This window comes from Lathamus discolor, chromosome 11 (assembly GCF_037157495.1).
Source record: "Lathamus discolor isolate bLatDis1 chromosome 11, bLatDis1.hap1, whole genome shotgun sequence".
Taxonomy (NCBI): domain Eukaryota; kingdom Metazoa; phylum Chordata; class Aves; order Psittaciformes; family Psittacidae; genus Lathamus; species Lathamus discolor.
The window spans coordinates 4741737-4762209 of NC_088894.1; the positions used below are offsets into that span (position 1 = coordinate 4741737).

The 20473-nt window shown below is 49.9% G+C and overlaps 1 protein-coding gene across 1 annotated transcript; it reads left to right on the forward strand.

Annotated features, from left to right (window-relative positions):
- Positions 1-1034: 1034 nt before the first annotated feature.
- Positions 1035-20439, forward strand: SDC4 (syndecan 4). Its single transcript, XM_065691964.1, has 5 exons — positions 1035-1180; positions 15095-15236; positions 16166-16218; positions 16461-16644; positions 17850-20439. The coding sequence occupies exons 1-5, from the start codon at positions 1103-1105 to the stop codon at positions 17999-18001; spliced, it is 609 nt and encodes a 202-aa protein (XP_065548036.1). The 5' UTR covers positions 1035-1102; the 3' UTR covers positions 18002-20439.
- The last annotated feature ends 34 nt before the right edge of the window (positions 20440-20473 follow it).

Genomic DNA, 20473 nt, shown 5'->3' on the forward strand with positions numbered 1-20473 from the left:
CTCCCTTTGCAGCCTGTATATTGCTTCCCTGTTAAGGAAGTATTCCCTGCAGACAAGAGCCCAAGTGCAAACTGATGTGACTGCAGCATGAATGAGAGGGCCTGACACAGTGAGTACCAGTGAGGTAGCTGGGGTGTTCCTCTGGTTGTGAAGGGGCTGCAGTGGATGTTTCAAGCAAATTCCAATGGTCAGGAAAAATTATTAATGAGAGAAGAAAACTAAAACAGTTGCACTGTGGGGATGGGTTTTTCCCTCTTTGTCTCTGTGGGGTTTTTGTGCTTGCTACTTTCAGAGAAAACAGAGTGGTTTCATTTTCCGCGTCTGGCAAGACCCGAGTGATGTAACACCCCTGACAACCAGTGGTGACACCACAGCCCAAGTGGTTCTTGGTTTGGTGTGAATGTGAGACTATCACTTACAGAGTGCTGTGAAAGTAGATGCTGTGTGCCAGCATCTTCCCCCCATTGCTTTCCATTTCCCCCTCACTTTCTCTCTCTCCCCCCTTTTTCTTTCCTCTCCCTCCTCCCTCTTTTTCACCCCTTCCCTTTCATAGTCACGGAATGGTTTGGGTTGGAAGGACCTTGAAAGGGACCCCTTCCACTGGAGCAGCTTGCTCCAAGCCCCTGCATCCAGCCTGGCCTTGAGCACTGCCAGGGATGGGGCAGCCACAGCTTCTCACCCTGTGCCAGCGCCTCAGCACGCTCCCAGGGAAAAGCTTCTTCCTAATGTCTGGCCTAAATCTCCCCTCTGTCAGTTCAAAGCCATTCCCCCTTGGCCTGTCCCCTCCATGGCCTTATGAAAAGTCCCTGTCCCACTCTTTCCCTCCCTTCCGCCCCGTCTTTCCCCCCCTCCCCGTTCCCCCCAGCAGGGGCGGTCTCCACGCCCGCTCGCAGGGCCGGCCCGCAGCGCGCTGGGCAGCAGAACGGGGCCGGGCCGGGGCGGGGGCCGCGGGCATTCCCGGCGGGGCGGGGCGGGGCGGGCGCTCCGCCCAGCGGGGCTGCGCCATCCCTATAAGTGCGGCGGCGGCGGCGGGGGGCGGCCAGAGCCCGTGCTGCCCGCGGCCGAGCTGCTGCGTTCGTGCTGCTCCTGGCCCGGCCCCGCCATGCCGCTGCCCCGCGCCTCGCCGCTGCTCCGCGCTCTGCTGCTCGGCCTCCTCCTGCGCGCCGCTGCCGCCGAGTCGGTGAGTGCCGCCGGGACGGGGAGGGGAGAGGAGAGGGTCGGGTCTGCCCTGCCTGCGCGCCCCGGCAGGGGTGGGCGCTCCGCGGCGTGGCTCGGCCGGGGGTCCCGCTCGGCAGCAACGCCGCTGCCCGCCCGGGAGCTGCCCCCGTGCGTTCGCCCTTCTCCGGGGCAGGGCGGCAGTTCCCATTCCTTGCTCCGGTTCCCTGCCTCCTTCCTGGCTCGCACGCTGCTTCCTTCCTTTGGTGCCGAAGCAGCGGTGTCCCGGGCAAAGCCCTGGCTCTATCTCCCTCTCCTGTCCCTTCTGTCCCCTATGTGCTTATGAGCCTCGTCCTGTCCTTCTGCAGTGAGGGCTGGCGAGTAAGAGCAGTACAGGGTACAAGGGTATGTGATAGGAATGAACCACTCTCCATTACAGCTTTGATCTCCAACCGCTGGTCAGGGACTTAAGTCCCTTAATCCCTCTTTATTGTGAATGTGCGATGGGTTAGATAAGTGCAGTGCCTTACAGTGCTTGGGCAGGCTTTCCAGCCTTACCTGAGTTCGGCTCTGCCAGTTCCTGGTGTTTTTCTGTCTGTGTTAAGCCTTCCTTGCTTCCATATGAGAATGAAAAATGATGCATTACAATGGAGGGTTTAAGAGTCTCTTAAATATATAACGAGCTGAAAGAGTTTGGATGCCTCAAGTGGCAGACACGTGGGCTCTTTGGGTAAAGTGGAGATTTTGGGGTTCTGCCTTCCGTGCTGTTTTTTTGGGTCCGTGTGTCCATCTTCTTGGTAGTGCAAACAGGGCAGATTCCCCTACTAAAAGAGGAAAGAGCTGCTGAGATTAAGGTAACTGCAGGAAATCGGGAGTTCTCCAAACTAGATTTAATCATCCCCATTGCTCTGTTCTGGACTGAATAGGACAGATAAGGTTCAGCTGCTTGACTGCCCTCTAAGAGGGTTGTGGGGCTGGTTGTGGAATGGGAAACTCCCACAGAGAGCATCTGTAGTAATTGTCAGCTACTCTCTGTGATGACCAGCCAGCCCAAATCCACTTTAATCTGGTGTCTTTATCCCTGCTCTTAAGCATGTGAATCCCTCGCTTGAGAACTGGCCCAAACTAGTAGGGCAAACCTTTGGGGCAGACAGCATCTGGAAGTTGCATTGACCATGTTTGGTATGAAATGCAACTTGGTCTCCCTGGGGAACTGAGTGGTCTGCAAGCATCGGGTTTCTGCAAAGACAACAACTTTTGCACAGATGTATTCTGTAAACCCTTATATAGAGCTTGGACGAGTGTTTGCATCTTTTAAGCTACCTAAGGTGGAGTGTGTGCTTGAGAAGTAACACTGGTCCCCTATAAAGCCTTATCCAAACAAATGATTTGGGTTGCGGCAGCTGGGGAGGAGGTGAGGATGACACACTGTTTGGGAGAGTTCTGCTGGTGCTCCTCCCATATTAAGTTCTTTATTTAATAGCCCTGCCAAAACATGCAGGACTGCACAGCATGTAGCTCTGGTGTTTCTGTGGGGCAGGGTGCAGACAGGTAGCTGTTCTTAACAAGACCAGGATTGTGTTTCTTGTGCTTATGCAAGAGCCTGGCTTTCGCGAGGGATTTGGTGCTCAACTATTCCCCTAAGCCTGTACAAACAGAAATGCTTTGGCTCCTTTCCCCTCGCACAGCTTTCCGTGTCCATGGGATTTCTCTGCGTGAAGCAATCCTGGATGTGTAAGAGGGTGGGGAATAGCACTGAAGTGCCGGGGTGACGTGGGTGCTCGGGCTGTGGGTGGGTTGTGTCACAACAGCTCTGTGTGAGAACATGTCTTGTACTGCGGGGCAGGGGGAGGAACTGAAGCCTGATGTCTCCCGCTGGTCCCCAGCCCTCTCCGACTGGGTGCTTTAGAAAGCACAGGCTGTGTGGGCAAGGTGCTCCCCTGTGCTTGCACTGTGTGAGGATGGGGGTCCTGCAGAAGATACCTTAGGGGCCTGTAGCTGGAGGTGGGGAGAAAGCTGCCAGTGCAGCCAAGGAAGGGATCAGCAGAGCTGCTGGAGGACTCGGGGTCCTTGCTGGGGCAGAGTGGTTGAGCTTCCCTGTGCTTTTAGCATCAAGAAGTGCCCTGGAAGCACAGAAGGGAAGCAAGGGATATTCCCCCCTGACAGAGGAGCCTGCCTGCTGCTGTGGGCTGGGGCTGCTTCTGCCTCTAAGCTGCAAGAAGGCTGAGAGCCCTGAGCGGTGCAGTGCTCACAGGCTGCAACCTTGTTGTAGCTGTCCTACTTTTCTGCCTTGAAGTATGCAGGAGAAGTCTCTGTGCAGCACCACATTGTGTGTGTGTGTCCCCATAGACAGCACAAATCCAACCCAGGAGCTGTTGGCAGAGGATTGCTCAGGGAGAGGGGGGAGGCTTCATTCTGTTTGTGGGCTCTGTTTGCTGGTTTAAAGCAATCATGCTTGGAGGCTGCCTGATTGGCAAAGCTGGTGTCTTGTTGATGATAGCTGTGTTTGGAAAGTAGTGCAGCATTATTAATGTTAAAACCGGTTTGGCTTGTCCTGCTGCCATTGATCCCTGAGGCCTGTTCTTTCTGCTCTTTGCCCAGTTTCTCATCTGTCCCTCCCAATCAAATCAAGACATTGCTCTGTGCACGTTTTACTTTATTTTACTTTCTAACTTGGCAAACTCACAAGGCAGCTGAACATTTAGAGCAAACCCTTGCTTTGTTCAGCCTCCTTAAAACACAGAGCGGCAAAATTACAGTGTCTTAACGTGATGTCCCTTAGTCATGAATGGAAGGATTCCATGACTTCTGGTAGCCAAACCTAGAGCAGTTTGGCTGGATGAAATGCCTGTAATGTGTAGAAAGAAAAAGTCTCTCTCAACAAGAAGTGTACACCACCTGGGGTGGAAGTTCAGGGGTGCAGTGAACAAGTGCACAGCTCTTGGGGTGGGAGTTTGGGGGCACATGGTCTCGTCTCATCCACGGGAGCCATCACCCCTGCGGCACAGGCAGGGAGGCTGTGCTGCTGCCCAGTCCTCATTCCAAAGTGCCTGCCAGCTCCTAGGCTGGAGAGCATTTGTCTTGTGGCTCAGTTTTCCAAGCAGCTTGTGCAAGAAGCCCATCAGGGTTGCACTGGTACTTTTTGGGCTCCGGATAGCAGAGGCTCATTCACTCTAGGAAGTTCAGGCTGTTAGCCAAAGAGATTGCTCCTTTTCCTGCCCCTCCTGTTGTTGTCTCCAAGGCCTTGGCACTCCGTGGTCCTGCAGAGTCCTGTATCCAGTCCAACAACAGTGAAAATATTTTTTTCCGGTGCGTTTTCCCCTCCCCTCTCCCCTCCAAGCCTCTGTTAATGGCTTTACTATTGCGTGTAGCTGTCTGAACATTTGAGGTGGAGAGGCCATTTGCTGCTCCCAAATGCCTGGAGTTTAATGTGACCTTGTGGTTTTCCTGTGATCGCTTACTGCCTTCTCGATAAAATCCTGCCCCACTTCACCACAAGCTGCTACCTTGGCTTTCAGCGTGATGGAGAGGAGGGACCCTGGCTGCTCTGCATGCAGGTTTCAGCACAAATCCTGCAGCTACTTTTTGTTTTCCTCTGACTCCTGGTGCTGGTAAATGCTCCACTGAAAGTGTGCTGTCTGCTTGAATCCACTTGCCTGTAAGTTAACGCCGAGTTGCTGCGTTTTATGTGTTGCGAAGTTATTCAAGTGGATGGATTGATGAATTGATGGATTGTCTTTAAAACCATCTTTTTTTCGATTCAGTGATAATAACTAGCAATAAGGCAAGTGTGATAACTGTGGTTCTGTGGTCTGCAATATAAATGAATCATAAGGGTACTTGATTGAGTTATCATGGCAAGCTGATCCTGCAGAGCCCCCCAGCTATCACTTTGGCTAGGCAAGCCAGAGTGTCTCTCCTTCAAAGCACTTCCTTGCTCTTGAGTTAACATTTACCCTCTTTAGCCTGCTCTTGGATGCTTGCAGCTGCATTCTCCCACTCCTCTCCATACAGCTTGTTCCTTTATGCCCTGTAACAACAGCAGGGTTGTGCTGCTTTTGCACCCTTAAACTAGCAGCTAATGCAATTGAAACACTACAAACACAAACCCCGTGCATGCCTGACCTCGGGGCTAGTGTTGCAGAGCATGTGTGGCTGTTTGTTTGAGCCTCGGTGGAATGCAAATGCTTTAGATTAAGGATTCAAATGGTCTGCACTAGAATAAGACTCTTGTGATGAGACCGGGCTTGGTGGCTCTTGAATAGACAGAGCAGCCTGGTTGAAGAGTTTTGCTTGTAATAAGCTGCTCGGAGGGGCTGTAAAAGGTAACACATTAGTGAGTTGTTACTGCTGCGCCTCTAGATTGGCTCAGGCTTCTAGTTTGGTGTTTTGCTTTGTTTTTAAGTGTGTGGTTGTCCAGTAACGCTGCCGCCTCTGCCCAGCTCTGCTGCATCGCCCTCGGCTTTGACTCGCAGTGGTCATGCTCTGAGTCAGGGTTTCTGGCACTTGCCTGGCCCCACAGCTCTGGAGACTCTGCTGTCACCTCTGAGTAACGGCCCTGGCCCCTTACCCAATGCAGTGACTCAGGCTTCCGAGGAGCTGCAGCACAGAGGTGGATCTTTTCTCATGGCAGAGAGACTGTGCTCCCTTGGCACCGAGTGCCTTCACTGCTGCCTCTCTAATCTGCCTGGGGTTGTGCTTATGGTGGGTAAAAAAGCCATAGGGCTCTGCCATGTAAGTACTGCCAGTAGCTGAGTCGGTGTTGGCAAAGGCAGATCAGAAAATGGCCATGTCTTGAGCAGTCACCAGCTTGCTCTGGCAGTTCTGTAGCTGCTGTGTTTTCAGGCGGTTCGAAATGAGACCTGCACGGGGGAGAGAGGGAAGCAGCAGTATTATCTGAAATGACTGAAAGCCTTCAAGTTGAAGGAGGGGAAAGTCTCAGAAGAGGGGGTTAAATACTTAATCCTGAATCCGGAGAAAATGTCAGCGTAGGAGGGGAAAGCACACAAGATGTAGCTGTGTCCCTCTCCATTTCTGAGGGCTGGCTGACTTCAAAAATACACTGCTTGTAAAAGTCTTATTTGTGCTGGAAATACACACTCTTGACAATTTTATCCTTAAATCCTTAGAGGCTGAGACTGTGCCTGTAAAATGCCAAAGGGCTGTTGTTAGACAAATTGTTGGGATAACTTGAAAATCAAAGCAGTTAATTAAAATCTCAGAGAGACACTCCTTGGGGCAGGAAGGAGACTGGGAGACCCATAGCACAGTTATCCAAGCAGCTGGTGTCATGTCAAGCGAAAACAAGGCTGCCTCTTGCTTAAACAAACTGTGTTCTGTCAGGGAAAGCAGAGTCTGCCATGGGAAGGATTTCTTTCTTCTGATGTTGCTCTGTCTCAGTTGCTGAAGGGGAAAAGGTGTCTCCACCACAATTCAACTAAACCCGTGCTGCTGTCTGCTCTAAAACTTGGATACAAAGTGATGTGGCTTTGCCCCGTTTACCTTGCTGTGAGGCTCACTCTGCCTCCTGCCCTTCAGCTGCCGTTACAGTCAAACTACAGCAATAAAAAGAAGTGTTGACGTGCATTAATGACTCTGGAAGTGCCGTGGACTTACAATGGAATCAGCCTGCATGGCACAGTAGTTACAAATCTCTGTGGGTTAGGGGGGACATGGCTGGATGGAGGGTACCTGGTGTGATGGGGTGCCCCTGTGCTGGCCTGGAGGGGAGTGGGACCCATAGGTGGAGGGGCAGATCCTGGCCAGTGTGGTGCTGTGAGGGTGGCAGAAGCTGCTTTTGTGGGCTATTGGCCCCCTTTAAAAGCAGAGAAACTGCTTCTCTGCCCCAAATGGAAATGAAGTCTTTAGTGATGTCAGGAGCTGTTGCTTGGAAGACTCTGTTCCCCAGTGAGATAAATATTTATTGCAAATCCACAGTGTGCAGTGGGAGCAGACTCTGGAGCCAGGATCTTTCAGGAGACTGTTTATGTGCGGGCTGTTCTTGGCGCTAATTCCAAATTTCCCGAGGCTGAGTATGAGGAGCTGGTCCTGCACGTTGGTTACTAAACAACTTGCTAGGCCAGCCCAGCGCAGGCTTCGCAGAGCCAAGGAAGGAGTGACCAAAACAATAGCTGGGGGTCCCTCTGCTCCTGGTTGTGACACTGGGCGCAGAGATGTGGTCACAGAGGGCTGGAAAACTGCTGGCAGCTGCTCACCCTCTGCTCGGATTGGGAAGGAAGCCTGGCTGGGAGTCCAGAGCTATCCCAGAGAAGAAAAAGCTCTGGGGACTGACAGGTTTCCTAAAGTACAGCTGCATTATCCCCAACAGCACAAACTGTGTCTGCTGCTTTCTGGGCCCAAGCCAAGGCAACTTCTGCGCAAGTTGAGAATGTCTCTGTTCAAAACAAACCAGCACAACCCATGCACTGAGAGCCCAGGCTCTGCTGCTGCAGCTAACTAGGAAAATCCCTGCTGTTGAGATGTTTGAATAAATGCTCACACGGGTATAGCCCGATAGCAGAGTGGTTCAGCTCCACTGTCTCAAGTGCTTTCATGCTGATAACTTCCTCTGCTACAACTTTCTGCTGGCAGCTTTGCCAACAGAGCAAAACTAAACAGCGTAACTCTGCTGGCAGAGCTCAACCGCCTGGGCTGAGCTTAAATCTTTGGGCTACTATTTCTGATTAGATTAAAATGGATTGTGGGAGGGGAAGCATTTATATGGAGCAGCTTTGGGAATCTTGACTGAACAAACAAGCTGAGATTAGCGGCATCGAGAGCCAGCTGGGAAAGGCACCCTTTGAAGTTGGGTGTCTGCCTGGCTGAATTTTGCTAACATTCTGGCACGAGGGAGCATAAGGATCCCGAAAATGCACATCACGTGCTTCTTGCCAAGTGGAAATTCTGCTTGGGTATGTGCACAGGGAAGTATTGGGATATAGCTGTATTCCAGGAAAGGGCAGCAAGGGCAAGCCTCTCTCCAGCATGAGGGGGAAATATGATATTATGAAATACCCCAAGCCTGAGGTATCAGCATGAGAAACCACCCTTCATGGAAAAGCTGCTTTGCTGGGGCCTTTGTATCCTTTTTTCCTTCCATGGACAAGGATGCAGTGGGGCTTCCTGGTATAGAGTATGGCAACTCAGTGAGTCATGAGCTGGAAAGACTGAATTCCTTCTTTAACCTTGAATAGGTTCCTCCAGCTTCTGAACTGAGCCTGGGCAGTGAAGTATATGAAATACCTATGATCAGGTTTGTAAATACCATAAAAAACCTGTAATCTCTTCATGAAGTAGGTGTGTGTCACTGCCCGTGACCAGGAGAACATTTCAGGGCACAAAATGTCTCTGCCACAGTTATTTTCCTTCCAAGTCACATGAGAGCTCCTGCTCTCCTCTCCTGCAGTTTCCCTTTGAGCCTTATCTTTATTTGCTTCAGGGTAAGTGATTGACAAACAGCCATCTGCAATTGCCTGCTGAGCTTTATCCCCTCTAGCTGGAGGGCGGAAGCCATGATCCCCTTCTCTGGCTCTGTAGGTCTCTGGGCACTGGGTATTGAGTGTTTAGAGCAGCTATTTTGCCACCTTTGCAGTGAACAGATCCCAGCATGTGCCTGTCTGGCAAAGAACTCAATCTTTATGGCTTTGCTCTTGGCTGATAATCAGGCAAGAGTAGTTAAACAAGAATTCGTTCCTTTGTAATCTCTGTGGCCTCCTCCTGCTTGCTTCTATGGCATGGTCTGAAAGGCACACACACATGTATGGTTTGGTCTGAAGACAGCAGTTTGTGTGTAAGCAAAATGTCAGTTAAAAGGTAACAGAAGTTTGCCTTCGTAAGTGCAGAGCCCAGGACAATCCATCCCTGCTGCAGGGGAGGCACTGGGAGAGCAGGTCCTCTCCGGAGCCTGGGATTATGGTGTGATTGTCACAGGGATTATGGCTCCACTGCTGCATGGAGAGCTGCTTGTGGTGACAGAGTTTAAGGAATCACCTGGGCAGTGGGGGCAAGTGGGGGAATGACCCACGCTGAGGCTGTGTTAGTGCTGGGTGCGTGTTCCTGTGCACAGGAGCTGCCGGGAGGGAGCACACAGGATGGTGATGTGGCTGCAGGGTGATGGATACCTGGTTGAGACAGGGACTGGGGATGCTGCTCGGAAGTCAGCTTGAGCTAGGGGCACTTCTAGCAGCTGAACAATTCATCAGCCTGCACATTGCTCTCGCCTATTAAGAAAGGCCCTGTTCTTTGCCTGTGTTACTGAACACAATTAAAAGACATATTTTTTCCTCTCTTTGGTAAGAGGCACAAAGAGATAGCATGCAGCAACTGTTTTGGGGTACTGGTGATGCAGTGCTATCCCCTCCTGTCAGCCATGATCTGCTTGCAGGCTGGTCTGTACTTCTGTCCCTGATGTCCCACTTAGTCCTCTGAGGTGTTATGGATTTACCTTCATGGCTCACTGTGATGGGAGTGCACTTGACTGTTGGAGAGGAGATGAGCAGGGCTGGCTTTGTCCAAAGCTGCTGCGCCTGTGGTCCTGCTCTAGGACTGCTTGAAAAGTGCTGAGCAAAGGCACAGTAGTATTTAACCATGTCTGGAAGCCTCGGGGTGAGCCTGTCATGCAACTAAATACAAACATATGCCTGGATGGGACCTGTTTAACTTCTGTCCCTTGGCACAGTGTGGGCTGTGTGTGCTGCAAGTTATGTGGGACAGACTGACCAGGAATGAGAGGGAAAAATGGGACCCTCTGAGCATGGCCACCAGGACTTGGGACAAGGTGTATGATTAATATGTTTATTCTTTAACTGCAGGTGCTGTGCTGAAGGAGTTAGGTGCAACCTAGATTGCAATAGTCATACTGTGCTGAAGGAGTTAGGTGCAACCTAGATTGCAATAGTCATATTTACTTTTGCCTTGAGAGCAAAGCATCTTTGGCATTATTATTGTATTATTATTATTATTATTATTATTTCCCTATACCAAACTGGAGCATGGAGGGAGGGAATAAAGAGTGTTTTGGGGGGAAAATGCAGACCCTTCCCTTACTAGGCTGGCAGGAGCTGCCGGTGCTGGAAGCTCATGTCACTTCTAATAACTTTTAATGCTTACCAAGGTCTGAAGGGGGCCTACAAGGATGCTGGAGAGGGACTTTTCATCAGGGACAGTAGTGATAGGACAAAGGGCAATGGCTTCAAGCTTAAATAAGGGAAGTTCAGGATAGATATAAGGAAGAAGCTCTTTACTGCGAGGGTGGTGAGGTGCTGGCACAGGGTCCCCAAAGAAGTGGTAAATGCTCCATCCCTGGTGGTGTTCAAGGCCGGGTTGGACAGGGCCTTGGGTGGCAGGGTTTAGTGGGAGGTGTCCCTGCCCATGGCACGTGGTTGGAACTGGATGATCTTAAGGTCTTTCCAACCCAAACCATTCTATGATTCTAGGAGGGGTCAGAGCTGTCTGCCTTTACCTCATTGCACACCACCTCCCTCCTTTGGAAGTCAGCTCTGTTTGACTGGTTTGCACTCATCTGTGCTGGCTTGTTTCCAGCACTGTGTTCCTATTCTGCTTCCTTGCTTTTGGGAAGTGCTTCAAGGGGTTGAGCTCACTCCCAGCTTCCTGGTTTGTCTGCTCCTGCAAGAGCTGGGTGGAAGTGAACCGTATGGAAATCCCCTCTCTTGGATGTGGTGGTTTACACAGTTTCACATCCTCGCACTGGAAAGGTCCCATTGGATTCGGTGCTCTTTGGTTCATGACGCAGAGCGGCATGAGGGCCAGGGTTGTGGCTTTGTGAGAATGAGCCCTTAATAACCAGGCTGGTCCATGTGGGCAGCTGCCCTTGTCGTACAGGAGCCCTCTCTTAAAGTTGTAGATGTGCATTGTGGTGGTGTGAGGTGACCTCTGTCTGTGACAGCAGAGGTCTGGGAGCGATATTTGGTGTAATACTGCTCACTGGGGTGATCTGTGCCACTGTTCCCTACGACACAGCACCTGAGAAAAGCCCCAGGAGCAGCCTAGATTTACATGTTCCTGCAGGCTACAAAGAGTTAACAGATCTGTGCCTCTGCCCCCTCTTCTGCCACCTCCCAGGCTGGTCCACCTCCATGTGCTTTTGTCTAGGAAAGATTGACTTTCACCTTGCTCCTGTTTACTCCAGGACTTGTGTACACAGTGCTGGCGAGGGAGACAGATGCAGGAGCAAGCGCTGGGGCTCTGAAGTTTATAACACTGAAGTTATAAACTTAATAAAGATCTCCTTGCCCTCTGGATGCCCGAGCCTCTGTGGGTCTGACTTCCTTTGCAGTGTGCTGCCTGTGACCCTTCAGAGAAGCTTTGATTGAACCCTGGTGTGTTTGATCAGAGGCAAGGGCCAGCTGTAAAAGCCAGTTCCCTGTCTGGAAGACTTTGTCCCAGAGCATCATTTGGGTTGTTTTGAAAGGGTTTGCAAGGGCTGTGGTGAGGACATGTGGGCCGGGGCAGGCGAGCTGCCCGGGTTTGGCGTTTCCCAGAACTAGCCAGCGGCTGGGGAAATGCACACATTGAACGGAAACTTTGCTTTGCTGCCTCCATAAAAGCTTGTGCTTGCTTTGAGAAGAGGCTGTTGCTATTGCTGGGGCTGTAAGTGGAGACCCCAGGAGCACCAAATGGGGTGGGCTATGGATGGAGCGCAGCAGGGCCTGGCGTGCCAGGGGTGCAGTTCCTGTGCCTGAGCTGAGCAAACAGTGTATGGCCTCATCCAGCGGTGCAGCCTTGTCCAGGCTCAAATATGAGACCTCTGTGTCCAGCTTTTCCAGGAATGGCACTCATGGTTCATGTGCCTGACCTGCTGGTTGGCTGTCAGGGAAAAAACGTATTCATTTTGCCACTGGCAGGCAGAAAAGCTGCTGCGCCCCAGCATGTTGGTTAATCTCCCGTTGGTGCGTACTGGGGATAAAGCTGCTTAACATGAGGGGGATAAAATCCTGGATCTAGACTCCTGCAGGGAAGTTTGGTTTTGTACAGACCCCTCCTGGATGGGAGCATATTGATCACAGGGCTTGACTTCTGCTGCCAGGGTGAGGTGGAGCCGTGCAGTGCCCAGTCCGGCTCTCCCAGCAAGTCCCTGGCCCATCTCCAGCGCTGGGATGACAGGAGGTGGGAAGCAGACTTGGAGCAGCCGGTGCCCTTCTCCAGCTGGCAGTTACAAGAGGTGTTAAGCTGAGTGTGGCCAGAGATGACTTGGCAGGGGCTGACTGTCATCCTGCGGCAGTCTCCGGGCTTTTTCCTCTTGGCTGCTGCCTGCCAGCCGGGAGGAAGCACAGGCACCTTCTGTGGTGCTGCTTCACCTCATAGCAAGGCTGTAGGGAGGACTGAACCCTCTTGGACAGGGCTGCACTTTTAAAGCCATACGTGGGGAGCACTTCATGTGGCACTCAGGAAGCCCGGAAGCCCTTGTGAAAGTGCCTGTGTGCCCTCTTGCAGGTGTGTATGCAAGGAATGTGCCTGCCCCAGACCTGCCCTGTGAGCACAGTGCTCCACTATTAACTCTTCCCAGGCTCCCCACGCCCCAGGTCCAGTGGGAGCCTTCTCCCTAGGAAAGCATGTCCTGAAACCTGGAGGTGCCCAGCAGCCCTCTAACTTCCCTGGCAGAGGCTCGCTGCCCACAGGAAAAGTTGCCTGTATGGTTTGAGAAGCTCTTACGGCTTCCAGGAACTTCCTTGTCCTTGCACAAGAGGATGATGAAGAGTGAGCTCAGTGAACGCTCCCTTATAATCTTATTTACGCTTGTGAGTCAGTCATTTCCTTGTCATGTCCTCTGGCTTGTAAACACTGTCTCCCCTTATTTTAATAGGGTTTTCTGATAGCCAAACCCGGTGTGTTCTGCAGCATACACTAATCCCCATGGCTGGCTGCCACCTCTCTGCTCATGGCTGGCCTGAGCTGATAAGGCAGCAGCTCTCCAGCCACACCGTGGCTTAGACCTGGCTTTTCTTGAGCTGCCCTTGCTCGGGCACTGGCTGGTGACTCATAATGAAGCACAGCATGAGCTGGCACAAGGGTACAGCTCAGCACAGTGCTCTTCCCAACATGGATCTGCCCAGGCACAGGTCTTGCAGCAAATGTGCTCTCCAGCCCTGGTACCCTAAAAGGGAATTGGGCTCTTCCTGCCCTTTGATGGAATGGCCAGCAGCTATCCTGGGAATAGCTACTAGATGCTGGCAGTAATTTTCATTGCAGGTCTGGTTTTGGCTGGGTTTCACATATCTTGAAATGAATTTGCCTTAGAGCGAGTGATCCGTAACATTAGGAATGCCCGGTTCCAAGCTGGGAGGGGATGTATTCCCAGCTGGCCTTCCTTCCCCAGCTCCCTTCCCACCACCCAGTATCAGGCAGGGGTCTGGGATGAGAGGTGGCCTCAGCACTTCATGCCCTCTAGCTGTTCATTCAGTTCTCCAGCAGAGTTGCTGGGGAAACCAAAGGTGCCTCAATAAGCTGATGAGAAGCACATCTAGTAGCCACTGCTCCTTATGCAAAATGAGAAACATCTTGTGCTGACCACAAGGCTTTCTTTGTGGCAAAACCAGTGAGCTTCTGGGCAGGGAGGTCAGGGCTGGGCCTGTGGGCAGAGGAAGCTGACACATGGCTTGTGCCTGATTGTTGGCCTTTGCTTGGGGGATCAATAGCAGATGCAATTCATCACTCAGTGTCACTGCCGGGCTGTGGGACGGGCCACCCCAGCCAGGAGGGAAGGAAGGCAGATCCCAGCCACTCTGGGGCCCGCTGCTGCTTTACTGGGGCTTGGCTGGTGCCACCTACCCCTAACTGTCCCCATGAGTCTCTGATCTTCACCCCGTGAGGCTCATAGTAAGCCTCTTCATTAAGAAGAGCCATTGGATGTGCAGGACTGTGGAGTAAAGGGATGCTTTAACAATGCTCTCCTGGGAAGACAATCCCTCTGAAGGACTCCTTCATCTTTCTGTGGGAACAGCATGAAAAAATACAGGCAATTTAGCCTGTAGCTATGGGACCCATCCCACCAGTTGTGCTTTTTGCCCTAGGGGAACGGGTCAAGTCCCCCAGGATGGAGATGACTTCATGCCTGTGGAAGCATCTGGAGCTACTGGAATCTGTGGGCTGGTGTTGAGCAACGAGATCCCATTCATACCTGTGGTACCCTCACTGGGGCTGGCCCTGGGGCAGTGGCGTGAGGGGAAATAGCATAAGCTTGGTGAGGGCTTGTGGCTCCTTGAAGGTCCAAGTGCAGATGGGTTCTGGTGTGCAAATTGCTGTTGTGGCCAAACAGCTGATCTCTGGGAGGCTCTCCTGCTAATGTGCGGTCATCTGCCCATAGGATCATGGACTTCATTTTACAGACTTGTTTGTTTACGTGTGTTTTAAGAGGTGAGGCAGAGGAAGCTCTTCCTTCAGGCAAGTCATTATTGATAGCAAGTGCTCTTGAACCATCGCACTATATTGCACTGCAATTCAGCTGAACTGACAGACCAGTTTTTAACCCTTGGGTGATAAAGTAGGTTTGTTATCAACACAAGGAGCAAGGAACTGCTCTGGTGTGAGGCTTCAATCCTATACAAAAACCTGACCTGTAGGTGCCATGCTTTTTATCTGGGAATAGCAAGTCCTTCCAAATCCCCCTTTATCGCAGACTGAAGGTATTCCTTTTCCAAATGCTTTCGCGACAAACTCCTGACTAAGATCCTGCTGTGTTATTTTTGCCCTCTGACCCTGTAGGAAATTCCCCTCCCCTGCTGGCTCTCATTTCTGAGAAATTCTAGGGGAATTCAGCTATTTTCAGGCTGATGCAGATAATGCTTTTGGTGGGGAGGCAGTTCAGCATTTAGTGTTCTGATGGAAGTGATGTGCTTAGCACATGCTCTGGAACTCCTGGCCTTTTGTGAAATGCTTCAGAGGAGTTGTCTGGTAGTTAATACGTCTCCGCCCTCATTTACAGGTGAGAGAAACAGAGACCATAGATGCCCGATGGCTTGAGTACCCTGCCTCCGGAGACTTGCCAGATGATGAAGACATTGGTGAATTCAGGCCTCACTTAACTTCTGATGAGTTAGATATAGATGAGACATCTGGGTCTGGAGGTAAGTGGAGTGGGAGAATGGGTCCTCCCTCAGTTGATGCTGTGAAATTTCTTCCAGGACCAGCCCATGAGTGATGTGCTAAAGGCACAGCCAGAGCTCCAGAGGGAAGGGCAGTGTCAGGTGGGGATGAGAACACCCTGTGAATTGTAGTCACTCACAGATGAGAACGGTGAAAGTGGTGTACCATAATGTTGAATCACGTGGGGAGAACAGATGGAGTCCAGCCAAGCTTGTCTTAGTGCAAGTGAAAAGGCAGCGCATGAGCTAGATTTCTTTCCTGTCAAAACCCAAAGAACTTCTGAGAAACTTAAAAAATCTATTGTTGAGGCAGTGCTAAAAGACTTAAAGTTAGTACCCTGGCTGAGGCCAAACAAGGTGAAGGACTAACTGTTGTTCAAGTGAACTCTCTGTGACATGCAAAGCTCCCTGCCCAAACCAGTTTCTATAGCTCCATGTCCCCTTTATGTGAACATTTGTTCTCTAAAAGGGAAAGAACAAGTGCTGAAATCGGTGTCTGACATGTTCAGGCAGATCTGGTAACTCAAGGGCTGGCAAACTCTCCTTTAGGGGTGGGTGGTGAGAGCATTGTCCTCCATTAGCATCAGCTTAGCAAGCTATAACAGACTTGCTTAGCAGGGCAGCTCCTGATAATCTGCAGGGGGGCCAGTGTGTCCAGCTGAAGACCCCTCCCATGTGAGAGGTGTTGGTTTTAAGATTGCATCTCCTGGTTTTAAGATTACATTTCATGGTCTTGTGCAATCAAAGCAATTAAATGGCGAAAGTACTAGTAGATAAGAGTGAATTACAGTCCAAGTTCTGTCTGCAGTTGCTGGTATTGCAGAAGTGTCTGAATTCTGGAGAAATGGCATGTCATGAGAGGAAAATTTCATGTCCTTTTTACTTCCTTTGTCTTTTGTTCCCCTTTGCAGACTACTTGGACTCTGAAGATGCTATATATCTGACCACCATGGATGCTCCTGTGGTAGGTATTGCCTCTGCGTGTTTTAAGCAGTGTGGGGCTACCCTTGTCTGTCCATGAAGCTTCTGTGGAATACCCTTTCCCCTGCAGGACATGGCATCAAGATGACTCCACCTGCTTGAGCAGGAACAGTGTTCTCGTAATGCACTAAGCAAACTTTCTTCTCCCTGCACACCCTCCCACTTTGAGTTGCAGGCAGGCTGGGTGCTGCTTACTGATGGGTGTGGTTTGTCTATATTCTGTAGATATCTGACAACTATATCCCTGGAGATACTGAGGGGAAGATAGAAGGGAAGGGGAAAAACACAATGGTGGACAATGAAATCATTCCAGGCAAAGCTGGACCTGTTGAAGAGAGCCTGCCCAACAAGATCTCTGCAGCAAGTACAGCCAACAGCAGCATCTTCGAAAGAACAGAAGTCCTTACAGGTAATATTCCACCTTGTCCCTGATAAATCATTAATACTGTAAATCATCATGGCTGCCTGGGGAGCAGCTCCCTGCTGATGAGGGGAGTGAGATGTGTTACCTTTGTGACTACCTGTGGCAGGGTCTCTTCTGCCTTCTAGTCCTTGAAAAGAAAAGCCTATTGCTTGCCTTGCTGGGGTAAACAGCTTGGTTTTTTGCTGCCAGGTGACTGTTAAGCCAACAGTGCCACAGAAGAATGTGGCAGCTGCTCTGCATCGAGGCACTATCCCAACAAGAGGTATATCTAGCCATAAGTCAATTACATCATTTTGTATCAAATGCAGGCGTTTTCCTTTTACCTCTGCCCAAGTCCTGCCTGTTCTGATAATTGCCAGGAACCAAACAACTTCTCTAAGGGATTTAAACACCTAGTCAGCTGTTAAAAATCTGAAGTATTTCTGTCTAGAGCAAAGCCAAATGACTGGCTTCCCCTCAGCATGTGGGACAGATCTGTCTGAAGGCACACTTCATCAAGCACTTGGCCTGGTGGTCTGAGTACAAACCTTGGCACATCTTGCCAGTCTGCAGCCATCCTCCCAGTCAGGAGTGCCTGGAAGAGTGGATTGCAAAGCCACCTAACGAAGGTGGTTTGTGCAATGAGTAGGTGCCACAGCAAAGGATAAACTTTACTGAGTTCTTGTGGCCACCCTTGGTGTGAGAAGAGAGATAATCTTGTTAGGTTTTTTGAGGGTTTGTGGTTCCTAGTTGTTGGGGTGGGTGTGGGTTTTTTTGGAGGGAGGTGGTGGTAGTAGTGCTGTTAAATGCAGAGTCCCCAGAGTGTGCTCACACTGGTAGTGCTCACAATCAGAGCTGTACCATTCTCCTGGTGTTGAGGCTGTTTGTGGGTTGTGGTGGGTGTTTTTGTTTTGCCTCTACACATGGAGATGTCTTTTTGTCAAAACCTCTTTCTTGCACTGAACAGGAAGATCAACACAAACTGGTTAATGTGGAACATGATTATTCTGTGGTTAGATTGAGCGCAGTTTCTGGCCTCTGCCAATAACATGTCCTGTTGCAGAAAATGCCAGCACATGTGGTGACAGGCACATGGACATGCAGGCTCTGGAGGCAGTTCTGGGGACTGGTTCTCCTGAAGCAGACTTTGAGGTGTAGCTGATGGTTTATAGTTGTGCAAGACTTATTCCATGCTCTGTTTTCCTCCCCAGCACTCATTGCAGGAGGGGCAGTGGGCCTTCTGTTTGCTGTCTTCCTGATCCTCGTCTTAGTCTATCGCATGAAGAAAAAGGATGAAGGCAGTTATGACCTTGGGAAGAAACCCATCTACAAGAAAGCCCCAACAAATGAGTTCTATGCTTAAAGCTCAGCAGCACCTTGTACCCATCAAGGGACAAACAGACTGTATGGAAACACTGTGCCCTCAGATGAGATGGGCTGAACAAATGCTCTTTTCTGGATTGAATTTCAAAGTGACTTTGAGAAAAAACAAACTTTCTACGTGACCCTTCCCATCCCACTCAGCTACAAGGGCCCAATGAAATACAAAGAGTCTGAAAAAAAAATTAACCTCAGTGTATTTTTTCTTGTTTCTAAAGCTAGTGTAAAAAGAATCAAGATGCCAAATTTTCTGCTTGGTTTCATAGAGGGTATATAAACACAAAGCAGACTGTATGGAAGCAAACACCATGTGTTTGCACCCAGTGTGCTGAGCTCAGATTGGCTGCTTCTGTAGAAGATGGCTCTTTTTATAAACCTTGCTAATAGATGTCTTGCAGCAGGCTGGTGATGTGAAGCATTTTTGTGGAGAACTATTTATGAATCTCTTACACTACAGATAATGTTGCCTTATCAGGGGAGTAAAAGGCCCATAGGGGCTTAATCCCTGAATGCCATAAAGGGCCTATGGGAATGTCTTCCCTAGGAGACTTCTGTCTCTTCCTGTCAGCCCCAGGCAAGGGTCATTAGTCCATGAAATCAGGACAGCCGGCTTTGTTTGGCTATGGGGACACCCTTTCCTTGCCTTCAGTCTCTTACCTTTTTTTTTTTTGTAAGGATTGCTTGTAGGAGGCTTTTTTTGTTTGTTTTTGTTTGGGTTTTTTTTAATAAGATTTTAAGAAAATAGCCTAATTTTTATATAAAGTTTGTAGAAATAGTTTTGAAATAATAATAATAAAAAAATCTACTTTTTTAATTTCCTCAGATTTATTTTTTCATTCCCTTTGTGTTTCCTTTGGCTGGGCATTTCTCTGGAGTTGTTGTTTTATATGATTCATATTCTCAACTGAAGCAGAGCTAGCTACAGTGTGTTACAGGTTTCTTCTAGTTCTATAGCAGCTACTGTTGAGGGTAAAGATATTTATGGCTTTCCCATAACTTTTTTAGGAATTGATTTTTTTTTTTAATAGAATTATTTATAGTTTCTGAAATGGCTGCTCTCGGTTGGTAACTTTTATCCTTTTTATGTAAAACACTAATATAATGAGTCTCTGTGAAAACTATTTAAGCTTTATTCTGTGAATTTTAATTATAAACGCAAAGCAATACCTTCTAGGATTAATTTGTATGCAAAATTGGATTCATAATATGATTGAAGTAGGGGAAAAGACGAGAGTATTTCTAGCCTGTAATATATTATAATCAGTCCTATAGAGCTATATATTATATATTTTACTGAGGAATAATGCAGTTAAGAGTGAAAAGGCTGGAGTTGGTTCTTCAGCAGCCTTACTGTATGCAAGAGGCTTGGTCTCCTTTGTGCTGCTCTTTGTCCAGTGTCTTGTCTGGTGCTTGGGACGCAGCTGGGAGCAGCCGGAGCCCTGGGGCTCTGTCTTGTGTCCCTGGACTGTGCCTGGAAGAAGGTGGTTGGAGATGTGCCAGGTTTGGTCCTCTTTGGAGCAGAGATCCCCACCTGGGGTTACTCTTTGGAAGCTCACAGTATGGTGGAAGTAACTTTGTTTTGGGGGCTGGCTGCACTGCGGAGTCCCTGTGGTGCTGTGCTGAGTACCTGCCTCTTGCAGGGGGCTGGCTTTGGTAGCTGGAAGTCTGTCTCAGCTGAGAGCATTGAGCTTTCATAGAGGGCTAGCTCTGAACCTCCCATGGTTGGTCTTTCTTAATATATCATGTACATAGCTCCTACCTCTACTGGGAGTTAGACTGATTGCCCCAGCACTCTGAAAGCGAAGGGTAATGTGTGTGTCCAATGCCTTTGTTTCAAGAAGGTGTTACAGAACTTTGCAAGTCGTTTCCTCCTGCAGCTCTCTGAATCTGGTGTGGCTCAGGAGAAGACCAGAGTGTGGGCCCCCAAACCGAGCATTAGGCAGCACAAAACCAGATTGGTTGGGAAGGCTGTTCGGCAATCTCATCGACTCCTGAAGCCTCCCCACTGAGGGTTTGTTGTAGGCTTTAGGCCAAATTCACAGAGGCAATAGAACAAAAGGTCAGCTTCAGCTGGTGGCAGCTGCTTCCCAGAGCTGGGCAGGCCAAGTGGGAATGCAGGGGGAGCCCTGTATTGAGACACAGTGTGAAAGGACCTTTCCCAAGGGTTGACTGGCTCACTTGGTCCCAGTGCAAGCGTGTTCAGGGAATCTGCAGGCTCTGGGAGGCTGTAAAAGCTGCGCAGAGGTCACTGGACTGGGAAGGAGAAGGGAGGACTTCACTGCCCATGGACAGTGGTACCAGGAAGGCAGGAGCAGCGTCTGCTTCTCGGGGTGTTTGGATTCTCTTGTGTAATTGCTCTTGGGGGTTTTTCCACTGTTACTGATTTATTTTATTTTCTCAAATAAACTGTTACTTTCTAAACCTGGCTTTTTGGACCATTTTTGATCAGAAATAG

Bases quoted from the DNA above. Each gene is read 5' to 3' on its own strand.
- SDC4 (XM_065691964.1), top strand. From the start codon at position 1,103: ATGCCGCTGCCCCGCGCCTCGCCGCTGCTCCGCGCTCTGCTGCTCGGC. The intron at 1,181-15,094 runs GTGAGTGCCGCC...CCTCATTTACAG, and splicing joins GCGCCGCTGCCGCCGAGTCG to GTGAGAGAAACAGAGACCAT. The intron at 15,237-16,165 runs GTAAGTGGAGTG...TCCCCTTTGCAG, and splicing joins TGAGACATCTGGGTCTGGAG to ACTACTTGGACTCTGAAGAT.